At 34.1% G+C, this 13,110-nt stretch overlaps 1 protein-coding gene across 6 annotated transcripts in view; it reads right to left on the bottom strand.

Moving 5' to 3' along the window:
• Positions 1-11,850, bottom strand: part of mbc (dedicator of cytokinesis protein myoblast city) — a 105,725-nt gene extending 93,875 nt beyond the window's left edge. For 4 of the 6 annotated variants that reach the window (XR_011950619.1, XR_011950618.1, XM_072529308.1 and 1 more), the window contains exon 1: positions 11,629-11,850. Coding sequence is in view for 4 of the 6 variants with exons in the window: in XM_072529308.1 (XP_072385409.1) it covers positions 11,629-11,674 (46 nt within the window). In the remaining 2 variants the exon portion in view is untranslated. The remainder of the gene's footprint in view (positions 1-11,628) is intronic. The other 2 variants (XM_072529310.1, XM_072529309.1) reach the window with 1 other exon arrangement.
• Positions 11,851-13,110: the final 1,260 nt, after the last annotated feature.

Consider the following 13,110-nt stretch of genomic DNA (forward strand, 5'->3'; position numbering starts at 1 on the left):
GTGCCGTGTAAACGCCGAAAAATTGGTCCTCTAACAGTTAATGAAAAAACATTAATATTTAATTGTTTTAAATCATTTACAGACAAACGTTTATGTGAAAGTGTTGATGAGACCGTTGAGTTAGTTAGCAGTACACTTGGTGTTGGGAAATCTACGATTTACAGAGTTATTAAAGAAGAGAAATGTGGTAGTTTTCAAATGCCACGTAATGCTCCAGGGAAACCAAAATTTCAAATAGAGTATCATTTTAAAGAAGGACTTCGACGGAAAGTGCATGAATTCTTCTTTAGACAAGAATTTCCAACATTGGATAAAGTTCTTGTCTCAGTTCGAGATGATAAGGATTACCCAGAAATGAGTCGAAGTACGTTATGGAAACTTTTAAAAGAAATAGGCTTCCGCTGGAAAAAGAATCCCAGAAAGTCTATTTTATTAGAAAGAAGCGATATTGTCATATGGAGAAGACATTTTCTAAGAACCATAAAGGAAATGAGAAACCAAAAAAGAAAAATATTTTATCTTGATGAAACATGGATCAACGAGGGTCATACACCAAATAAATTTTGGCAGGATGAAACTGTTACAAGTCAAAGGCACGCTTTTGCAAATAACTTATCTACTGGTTTAAACCCACCATCAGGAAAGGGACGCAGGCTGATAATAGTACACATTGGCAGTTCAGACGGTTTTGTTGAAGGTGGTTTATTAACTTTTGAATCAACTCGTACCGGTGACTACCATGAAGACATGAACGCTGATGTCTTTCAAGAATGGTTCGAACAAATGATAGATCTTCTTCCTAAGAACTGTGTAATAGTAATGGATAATGAAAGTTATCACTCCAGACTTATAGAAGGACTGCCCACAACCAAGTGGTTAAAAAAAGACTTGCAGAATTGGCTGAGTTCAAAAAATATTACGTACCATCCCGGATCTATAAGAAAGGAACTTTATTCGTTGTGTGCCCTTCATAAAGAAAAATTTAAAAAATACGAAATTGATGAAATTGCCAAAAATCGTGGAATGACAGTACTTAGATCCCCACCATATCATTGTGAATTAAACCCGATTGAACTGGTATGGGCACAGATAAAGAGTGAAGTTTCAAGAAAAAATACCACTTTTAAAATTCATGATGTTAAACAGTTGTTTTTGGAGGCCGTAAATAATGTAAAACCTGAAAACTGGGAAAAAGCAGTAAATCACACTATTAAAGAAGAGGAAAAAATGTGGAAGCTGGACAATATTACTGATAAAATGATCGAGCCAGTTATTATAAATCTTGGTTCTGAAAGTTCATCTTCTGAATCTGATTTGGATTTGTAACAAGTAGCTGTAAGTTTTATATTAATATTTTTATTCATCTATTTAACATACCTTAGACGGTTTTAAAAACTCTTTTTCTCTTTTGTAATTTTTAAAAATTAAAATAAAATGTGAATTTTTTAAAACCCTTTTTAATGTAGGCCAGTCAGTTCTAATATAGTGTGTGATAAAAGAGGTCACTTTTGTTTACATACACATAACACTTTATAACACTGAAATAATTCATTTATTTTTTACAATTATGCAAAGTAATTTTTCAATTAATCTTGAGCACGCCCATGGAGTGGTCGGAGCTACCAGTTAAAATTATGCTAATTACTCTCTCGTTCATAAAAATAAACTATAGTTGTTTGTGGAAGTTTATAGAGACCCAAAAAAAGAAGGGAATTAAATCACTTATCTTCTATTCGGATAACTGTGGTGGAACATAAATTCTGTTATATATCCTTACCAACATTTTTCTTTTCTTAAGTGTCATCTCCTTTAAGGAAGTTGACAATCATTATGGCCAATGTAACTTTTGAAGCAGTTGTTAGACCATCAACACATCTTATTTGAATTAACAGGTAATAAACCTTTCAAGGAAACTTATCGTAATACTTATAAAGCAGACTGAGAGCATATCAAGCAGACCTGGAATAATGTTTAGGAAAAGTTAAAGAGACGATAAGGCATGCATGGACCTAGACATGGCTGCAGAACAATTTCAACAGGTTATCATGTCAGCATTCGAAGACAACTGTTCAAAGATAGTGAGCAATTTCATGAATACAAGCTGCACTTTGTATCAGAGAGAAGAGGTTCTGAAACAGTCGACCATATTTTCATGACTGATACGCATTAGATCGCAGGCGGCAAACACTTTTGGAGACTTCCGAGTGACTCTAAAAAGTATGATACCCGTCTTCTAGACCTGTACTAGTTGGTAGAGGCTTCCCAGAATCCTGAAATGGTTATCATGAATGAATCGAATATGTATAATAAGCGAACTTGCTGCAGTGCATGACCAGTGTTTACAACACAATAGATGGCTTAAAAAAACATAATGTTCCTCTAAGTTTTATTTAATTCTGGGAAATCCCCAATAATACTATTTAAAAAATGAATCTATATTTTTACACAAAAAGTTCATATCTATTGGTGGTCAGATAATAAGACTCTAATGAACCAACATTAAATAAACAATGATAAAAGACTAAAATTTATTATTATTACACATAACAATCAGTGTATGTTTATATTTAAACAAGAAGTAATTGTTATCTAACCTTATTTCAGAGATAATCATTAGCATATGAAATGGGGGAAACCATTTATTAATAAGGATGTAAATGATAACACCATAACCACTATAAAAAAAGCGATGATTGTGTTCCTTTTTTGCAATAGCTGTTGAGGTTCGCATTAATATTACACAACAATTGTTTTTAATTTTTATATGCAGGGTACTTTATATGCAAAACATTGCTTATATAATGGAAATGAGAGTGTTCAATTTTTTAAGTGCCTTCTTGGTTTAGATCAATTAACAGAGGTGTTTCAATTATGATAATATCAGCTACTGTTGATTATTAACATATTTATAAAGATGTATTACACTTTCACTACAAAAAGAGTATGCGTTTGTTTCTAATAAATACCAGAAAGTGTTTCAAACTAATAGAAAAAAATACAATTTTATTTTTACATCTTGTATATGGGTAAAATGTTGACATTTCTCAGAAAACATTGGTACAGTAATTCCTTAAAAATAGACCTTTAATGTAAAAAAAAATTATCGACATAAAATCAACGGTTCAGAAGAAAAATAGCTTTAAACTTATGGTACATTTAAGGTGGTGCGTTAATCTTGCTTATTTTTATGTATATATATATATGTATATATCCAAGCCCCACGCCAACGTCCACCCAAACCACGTCACCATCGGCGGTATAAATGAACCGTCCGTTGTTCCCATCCCAGTAGCAGTAATGCATTGATTAGTGATCGGTGTAGTAGTGTCTGGGGGCGGGGGGACTGAGACCTCTGAAGCTCTGAAGAAGAAATCGGAGAGGATGTCAAAAACTCGGCGCAGTGATAATCGACGCGGTTCAACCCGGAAGCCTGTTGAGTTTAATATTAATTCTTGTAATAGTATTAATCTTAGCTTTAGGGTTATATATATATATATATATATATATATATATATATATATATATATATATATATATATATATTAACCCTAGAGCTAAGATTAATACTATTATAAAAATTAATATTAAACTCACCAGTCTTCCGGGTTGAACCGCGTCGATATCCATTGGGCCGAGCTTTCGACATCCTCTCTGATGTCTTCTTCAGGGCTTCCGAGGTCTCAGTCTCCCGAGGCCCCAGACACTACTACACTCACTAGTCACTGCACTGCTACAGTGACTATAATAAATATTGGTCTAATTTATAAAAAAAAAGTGGAACAGTAGGCCAAGTTTTTAGTGTGGACTAAAAAATTAAATATTTTTAAAATAGAATAAAGTAATTTTATTATTTATTTATTTTTTTATATTTGGAACAAATTCAATAAATATAATGTTTGCTCCTAACGCAAAGTGTTAACATATTAACAAAGCTGGCGTTGTTTATTTCTGATATATTTGTCAAATTCAGAGCAAATATTATATAATATTTGGTCTGAATATAATATAAAAATGAATTCGTTATAATTCATTTTTTATCATTTTTTATAATCATTAAGTATAATTTTTTATAACTTTTTGAAAGTTTTTATAATTTTTTATAATTTTTAATAATTTTTTATAATTTTTTAAGTCATACGGTTGAATCCTCCTCCATTGTATCTGTAGTTACTGGATGATTTCCAGCCGCCGCCCGAGAAGATGAACGAAGACTCTTCTGTTTCATCTTCTTATTATTTTAGGAATAATATGGTTTCGATTTATACAAAGAGGTTCACCGGGGGCTCTGTTGTCAACTGGTAATATAGAGTACTTTACCAGTTCGAAATTTCTTACATTTAATTATATATGTCTTACATCTTCTTCTTCTTTTTATATAGACATGACTCTGTTTTTCAATATGCCTCCATTAAGTTGTCATTCCATCGTTTTCGTGTCTGTTTCGTGGGAACCGTCTTCCATTCTACTCTTCTATTTCTTACCCAGTTCTTGATGTTCTTCACCTTGCATGTACTTCGTATATCTGTACTTCTAGCTCTGCCCCATAGTGTCTTACCATTAATTTTTCTAAGTGTTTTCATCTCTGCTGTTTCTAACATCCTTTTGTCCTCTCTGTATCAGGTCTTGTTTCTGCTGCGTGTTATTATTGGTCTGATAACTGTTTTGTAAATTCTGCTTTTCATTTCTTTCCCGATATTTTTATTTCTCCATACTGTTTCATTCAGGCAGCCTGCAGCTCTGTTTGCTCTATTCACTTGATCTTCCACTTCAGTTTCGAGCTTTCCGTAGCTATATAATGTGATGCCTAGATATTTAAACACCATTATTTGTTCTATTATTTGACCTTCCATCTCCAATTTACATGTTAGTAAATTTGCTGTTGTAACCATGCATTTTCACTTTTTTTAGGGAAATTAACGTGTTAAATTTTCTGGCGGTTATATTAAATTGGTGCAGCATACGCTGTAAATCATCTTCACTTTGAGAGAGTAGTATTGCGTCGTCTGCATAGCAGATTATTTTAAGTTGTTTTTCTCCCATTTGGTATCCTTTTTTAGTTATTACTTTTTTTATTATTTCATCCATAATCAGGTTGAACAATAGAGGACTCAGGGAATCTCCCTGTCTTATCCCATTGCCAGCTTCAATAGGGTCGGTTAGTTCTTCTTCTACTTTTACTTTTATTGTGTTGTTTCGGTAGATATTTTCGATCGTTTTGATTATTCCAAGAGGTATCTCCCATGTGTACAGTAAGTGGATAACGTCTTTTAATTTGACCCGATCAAATGCCTTCTTAAGGTCCACGAAACATAGATATGCCGGTTTGTTGTATTCTAATGATTTCTCTTGCACTTGCCTCATTATAAATATAGCGTCGGTGCATGATCTTCCCGACCTAAAACCTTGTTCTTCTGCTAGTGTTATAAATTCATTCAATTTAGTTTATCACTTTGATTATTAATTTTAATGTTGTGATTAATAAATTAATTCCTATGTAATTTTCCGGGTCCGATTTGTCTGTCTTTTTGAAGAGGGGTATTAGGATGCTTAATCTCCATTCTGGAGGAATTCTGTTTTGTTCTATTATTTTTTGGATTAGTTTTAATAGTTGTTTGGTCAGATCTGGTCCTCCGTACTTCAGGAGTTCGTTCGGTATTCTGTCCTCTCCTGGTGATTTTCTATTTTTTAATTTCCTTAATGCTTCCTTTACCTCTTCTTCCTTAATATTGACGATAATGAACCACCTCTGTGGCTCATTATCGTCACCTTTAGCAAGTAGGGATCGAAAGTAATCTACCCATCATTCTCCATATTTATTTTTGTGTTCCGTAGAAGTCGTGTTCCATCTGTTTTGAGAAGCTCTGCCAGTGTTCCCTTTTTATTTGTCTAACTAAAGTATTCGTTTCATTTCTGATTCGTTTATACTGGTTGTATGCCTGTTTTGTTCTGTATTGTAAAAACGCTTTCTTGTTTTCTTCGCATTTTGTCTTCATTTACTCTCTAAACCATGGTGTTTTCTTTTTTGGTATGTTAGTGTTCGTTACTTTCCTCTCTTTAAGTGATTCTATTGCTGCCTGCGTTAATTATGTTATTTTTGAGTTTTTCCCAGCTTTCCTTGATGTTATCGTTTTCTAATATTTCATTCCCAGCGATCTTTCCTGATATTCTTTTCCTATATAAATATTCCGTGGATTCCGTATTTAGTCCTTCGACTTTGATTTTTGTTTGTGTTGGCGCCGCTCTCTTGGGTGGCTGCTGAGTTGAGGCATCTTACGTCGATTATTTTTGATGGATGTATATCTCTGTTGGTTATAAAGTAATCTATCAAAGATCTTTGTCCACGGGTGTTATTGAATGTATATTTGGGTTGGTCTTTGTGGTCAAAAAATGTGTTGTTTATTCTTAGATCGATATTCGTACAGAAGTTTATCATCAGTTCTCCATTTTCGTTTTTGACATCCTCGTTATGTTTTTGCTTACATATGTCTTACATGAAAGGATTTATTAGTAATCTGTGCTCAGAAGGCACCTCGATTATTAACAGAGATGTCGGTTCCTCAGGTCTCGATGTGCAATTGAGACTATTTTTCTCAATGCGTAGGAACACCGGCAAAGCGTCGAATCTTTGACTGTTTTGACTACCCTGACATGCCAACTGGACCATTCTACGCCTTTTGTGAAATGCTGCCGACTGGACGAAGTCAGGGTTAATGTAGTTCATCGATGCGCCGGTATCGATGAGGACCTGGACTCTCTTTGAATCGATGTTCGCATCGATTCGCCTATAGTCGTCTATAGTCTCAGATGCCCTTGGTTGTCTCGATGCGAACTGTCCGCTGGCTTGGTTTTGATTTGGATTCTTTACTGCTTTATGTGGTTCAGGTTGTCCAGATGTACGCCGTGAAATGTTTTCGTCGGCTTGTAGATCCTCACAAATTCGCCTGAAGTCTTCCTCTGTTTTTGGCATGTTATTGCGAAGATGTTTTCGAATTTATGGGCGAATTAGATTGATAATGGCCCTACACCTTTCTTCTTCGTCGATACTAGGAAGTTGTCTTCGGAAGAAAGCCATCTTGGTTAAAATAAACTAGGATATGGGCTGATATCTTTGATAATGTCCGTAGAGTATGGACATTAATGATGATCGTTTGGTTGTGTTGTCAAAATGATCAATCAGCCTGTTAAAAAATGTCTCGTAGTTCAGACCAGTCATGAATAGGCTCTGTGTCCATTGAGATGCATCTTCTATTAGTGATTTTTCTAGGATGTAGGCTATCCAATGTTTGGTATTTATGTTAAGATTGTTCATGTGGTCTATTATTTCATTGACGAACTCTTGTAGATTCTCAGTGTCGTCGCCAGAGTATGTTGGTGGTGCAGGGGTCCATTTCGGTTGTGGAAATTCTATTTTTGGTTTCTCTTGGGATTGTTCTTCCATCAGTTTGCTTTGCACTAGGGTTTGCACAGCTTGTATTAACGTCAATAAGATTGATCTAAGTCTGGGATTCCTCCATGTGTTTTATCTTCTTATTATTTGAGAAATAATACAGTTTCGATTTACACCAACATGAGGTTCACCGAGGGCTCTGTTGTCAACGGGGTGCTACTGGCAATATAGAGCACTTTAGCAGTTCGAAATTTCTTACATTTAATTATATATGTCTTACATGATCGGGTTTATTAGTACTCTATGCTCAGAACGTACCTCGATTGTTAACAGAGATGTCGGTTCCCTCAGGTATTGATGTGCAATTAAGACTATTTTTCTCAATGCGTAGGAACCCCGGCAGAGCGTCGAATCTTTGGCTGTTCACGAATTGCGAAATAATTGTAAGTCCTTTCTAGACTTTTAATAATTTCGACAATCACTTTTTAACAGCAAAGAGCTCAATTCGGATCGTTGGTTTTCGCGAAATAGGTCTAAGTCCCTTCGGACCTTTATTTATTTCTGACGAATGGTTTAATGGCAAAGTGCTACTTCAGCTCGTTCACTAATTTGAGGAATAAGTCTAAGTCCGCTCGGGCTTTCATTTATTCCTGACCGTTGGTGATCTATCGAAACACTGTGGCATTTCGACAAGTTGCGAAAAGTCGATTAGACTTGTATTTACTTCAAACCATATCTGGCTGAACGGCGAAGTGTTCTCTTCGAGCTGTTTGATTATCTTTGCGAAATGATTCTAAGACTTTTCCTTATTTCTAACAAAGATAGCTTGACATCCAAGTGCGAGATTTCTTCACTTCTTATTTGCGAGATAATTTCAAAGTCGTTCGATGTTCGATGATTTTTGGTATAGGTGAGAAATAAAACACAGAGTTTCGTTAAAACGGGCTACTCAGCCAAATAGGTGTTGCTTGATCAAGATTAAGAACTAGCGTCACCTTCGATCGAAAGGTACGCTGCTTTTATGCATTTTCTAATTGCATGTGCGCAGCGAACTTCCGTCGGAGGGCCAATACAATCAGAGATAATAATCTTTGTTGTAACTGGTCATCCAGTCTTCGCTCTGATTGTTCCACTCTGGCGACAGTATGTATATTATGTACAATTACGGTATACCGCAAGGTTACTACACCCGTCTCGATTTTTCGAGTCGAGCTAAATATGATTTCGGACCCGTCAAATCATCATACCGAGCGATAAGAAGTCAAGAAGACAAGAATTCAATAATGATTGAATTTATATGAAATTATTTTAAAACGAGAAATATCATAAAAATTTAAACAGGTGATTTAATGTTGATATTAATCGGATGCCATTATGACTTTTATTAAATTTTGTTAGTTATTTTTCTTGCAGTTTTTAATTTAAACCTTCTTAAAGTAAATATATGATGACTACAAACGAATTGATCGAGAGTAATGAATCGATGTGAAGAACCGCTATTTTATGACGCTATCCGTGACAACGCCATCTTGTGACGCTAATTCCGTTACCCGTGACGACGCCACCTTGTGGCGCTAGTTCCGTGACCCTCACTTCACCATTTTACTGTAGAGAAAAAAGTAATATAACGCCAGTATAGAAGCTTCGCTTCAAAAACTATTCGATTTCTATTGTCTATCCATGATTGACAAAGACCAAAAACCGGGTAATATTATGTTTGTCCAACTGAGATTGTAAAAACTTAAATACTAGGTGGGGCAAAAGTAGTCACCTTATTGGAAAATAGCGGATAATAACTTTTGCAAATGGCGCCAAATTCGGGTTTGATATTTGTTAAGTAAACAAACGCAGAATACAAATCGACAAGACATGAATCGGTTACTCCGCAAGTATGTGGAACAATTGTTTCCATTTTTTGCGTAACAATTCGTCGGTTGTGTTTGTATAGCGTAAATTTCGTCGCAGATTTCCTGGCCGTCCATCATCATCTGGCCAAACACTGCGGCGTTTCGAGGTTCGGACAACACGAGATTCTCCCAAGGCCGGGCGGCCCTGGAGCAGCCGTTCTGCTGAGAATATCGCTGCTGTTGCCCAAGATGTCGAAGAGGAGCCTGGAACATCGACAAGACGACGTTCCACGCAATAGAGCATTAGTCAGTCGGCGGTCCCTACGCCTAATAAACAAAATTATCGTTTCTGGGGCACCAAAAATTCGTGTATTATCTACGAAGAGCCATTACACCCGCTCAAAGTTACTGCGTGGTGTGCTGTTTACGCTTGAGGAGCCATCAGTCCATTTTTCTTTGAGAACGCTGCAGGCCAAATGACGACTATGGACAGCGCGCGCTCCTGAGCCATGATTTCTGAATTTTTTCTTCCTCAATTGGATGAATTAGGACTGGAGAACATGTGGTTCCAACGGCATGATACAACGGCGTATGCTGCTCGAGTCATAGCCGATATTCTGAAGGAAACATTTTCGGATCGCTTAATCTCTCGTTTTGTCGACCAGACCACCCGATTAACCGTTCTAGACTTCTTTTTATGGGATTTTTTGAAGTCATGGGTTTATGTCAACAAGCCTCAGACCCTTGCAGCCCTTAAGAAGAATAATCGTCAGAAATGCGAGAACTTGTCGCCCAAAGTTCTAGCAAGAGTGATGAAAAATGCTATAAAATGGGCCTGTATGGTCATCAACTCCGGCGGAGGCCACTTGGCTGATTTCATTTTCTCGACTTGGTGGAATAAACTCGTAATGAATTAAATAAACAAAGCAAGCAGAACCAATGATTTTCATTAAACAAAATTACAGCAAAAGAACATATTCCTCTTCCTAATTTTAGATTTCCTACTTTGTATACCTTTTTTTTTTCAATTTTCTTAATGTTTTTACACTTTTTGTATGTTTCTGTAATAAAAAACAGGAAAATTTTTCCTTTTTTCACTTTTCAGGTTAAGTCCAAAAAAATTCGCATTTTTAGTGACCCTTACTAATATAAACAAATACCTTTATTTGTACTCAGTTAAACACAGGCAAGATTTTCATATTCTTCAAGTAGAATTTTTTGAATTTTCTAATAAAAAGATATATAGAGTACTACCCTGATGAATTTCGATAGTATGAAATGTTCTAATTGTATCCTATTTATTTCATCTCATCAGAAAATTCATTTTCCATGCCCAAAAGTTCCATTTTCTCAGTCTTAAAGCTCCCCAAAGAATTTTCAAAAACTTGACCAAGGGAAAGTTTAATTCAATATTGATTAAAATAACATTTTTATAAAAATAATTATTTTTTCCAACCATCCTGAACCAGTTAAATAATTAAAATAATTATTTAGTTACAAAAGGTCATATGCCAAACACTATACACTAAATAAAATTTTCAGTCATCTTGTCAAATAATAATTAAGAAACACATGCCAATGTAAGTATGTATTGCTAAATTATTGTTTCTACTGCAAAATTGAATTAATTTCTTATTCACACTATAATTATAGTTAATCAAACTGTGAACTCTGGACTGTATATAATTGTTCTTTTTTGTCATGATACATCTTATAAAAATCACAATAGTTTAGGAAGTATAAAGTTATTTAGATTTTGATCATAAGAAATTATTTTGTAAGTTCAAAAAACAAGAAATTATTAACTTCAAATAGTAGGGCAGTATCTTACATTAAAAAACATGTACAGTATGCATACCAGAAAAATTATTCTCAGAGGTTAATTATATTTCTCATTCATTAATCATCTCAATGAGCACTGCAAATTAAAATTGTATAATACTTAAATATAAATAACATAATAACAGAATGTACCTATTTCTGGTAATTATCTCATCATCTAGAGGTATTTAAAAATAGTTAAAGAACTAACTATTGTGTCCTCCCAAATTTATATTTAATTGGACTGATAATATTGACCATCTATTATTTGCAGTAGTGATTCACACAATTTTTAAAATTTTCAAGGAAGATACACTCATCAACCTTTTTGATATGCAGGAGGGAGGGGCAATTCAATGTCTCTTTTAATTAATATGCTTTAGATGTTACGTATATGGCATTTAGTTGATAGAAAATTATTTTGTACTTCATTTATTAAATTGGACGTAAAATAGAAAAATAACTTTAAATAAACATCTTGGCAGGAGAGATAAAATTCAACAAGTTGCACTTAAAAAAAATGAATACACAAGCCTTGATTTATTGTAAATATTTGATTTTGTAAATATTTACCTATTCCGTAACTATTTTCATCACTCACTGGCTTCCAACTAGTCATGGTAATAAAATTCTAAAGTTTAAGTTATTTATACACAAAAACTAATCACAAACAAAAACACTGGAAGACATGTTGAATTATGAATTCAACTCAATCTCAACATGAATGATTCAAGTCATCTACAAGATCACAAAACAACACTAGAGCAGGGCTAGAACTTGACGCTTGTGCGGTTCTGATAATTATTTTTGTACTTGAGAACACGTAGTGAGACGCTCTGGATAGTACGTGTTGCTTAGTCAAACAAATAGTTGACTTGTTGGGTTTAACATGTTGTGAATAAATTGCTGGATAACTGTAAAGAATTGTTTGAAAGTTTGGCTAAAAAATGATCTGGTGTTAGATATGGAACACAAATAATCAACACACCAGATTTTTATGTTTCAATGTACAGGGTAGGTGTTTCAGATTCGTAAATAGTTGGATTGAATAACAAATCGATTGTTGTTTATGTTTATTGTTAAATTGGTTAGTTCCAAATCTTCAAATGGAGGATGTGATTTTATTAATATAAAAACATATATACAAAAATGAAAGCTTAAACTTGAGACTTTCATTTATGGAGCAATCTATTTAAATATATGTGGCTTTATTATATGTATATGCAGCTGAATTGAATTTCGCCCATCTAATTTTATTTGACTCCTTAGCAGTGTTAAACTCTATTGCTAAATTTTCCTAACTCCGAACTTAAAAGTATGGTCATATATTTTAAACTTAAAAATATTAAACTGGTTATATTCATTACAGGGATAAATGTACATGTTTTAAACAAAAAATGAATATGTCGATCTATTAGCCAAAGAAAGTATTTCCAACGGTGGGGAAACTCTACACAAAGTAACTCTGTAATTGTATTAAGTCTTATAAATCAACTAGCTGACCCGGCCACGCTTTGCTGTGTTTAATTTATTTCACAGAGTAAATATCATGAAATCCGTGATGTCATTCCCGATATATCCAGAAAATTTAAAAATTCTTTTGGATAATTTACGGCTTCATCTTCATTAACAATACTGTTTGTTGATTTAAAAGATACCAGATTTAAAACGAGAATTATTACAAAAATTTTAACAGATGATTCAATGTTGTTATTAATCGGATAACATTTATAACTTTTATTAAATTTTGACAATCGTTACGAATCGAATCTTTTAGTGACAGATATTCTTTTAATTTTTTACGTCTCATTTAATGTCGTTTAATGACTATATTTTGTTAGTTATTTGTCATGCAGTTTTTTTAATTTAGAACTGCTTAGAGTAAATATATTTATGATGGCTTGAAATGAATTGATCGAGAGTAGTAAATCGATGTCAAGAACCACTATTCTATGACGCTACCCGTGACGACGCCATCTTGTGACGCTAGTTTTGTGACGCTCGTCTGAGCATTTTACTACAGAGAAAAAACAGTAATACAACGCCAATATAGAA

This window comes from Diabrotica undecimpunctata, chromosome 4, assembly GCF_040954645.1.
Source record: "Diabrotica undecimpunctata isolate CICGRU chromosome 4, icDiaUnde3, whole genome shotgun sequence".
Taxonomy (NCBI): domain Eukaryota; kingdom Metazoa; phylum Arthropoda; class Insecta; order Coleoptera; family Chrysomelidae; genus Diabrotica; species Diabrotica undecimpunctata.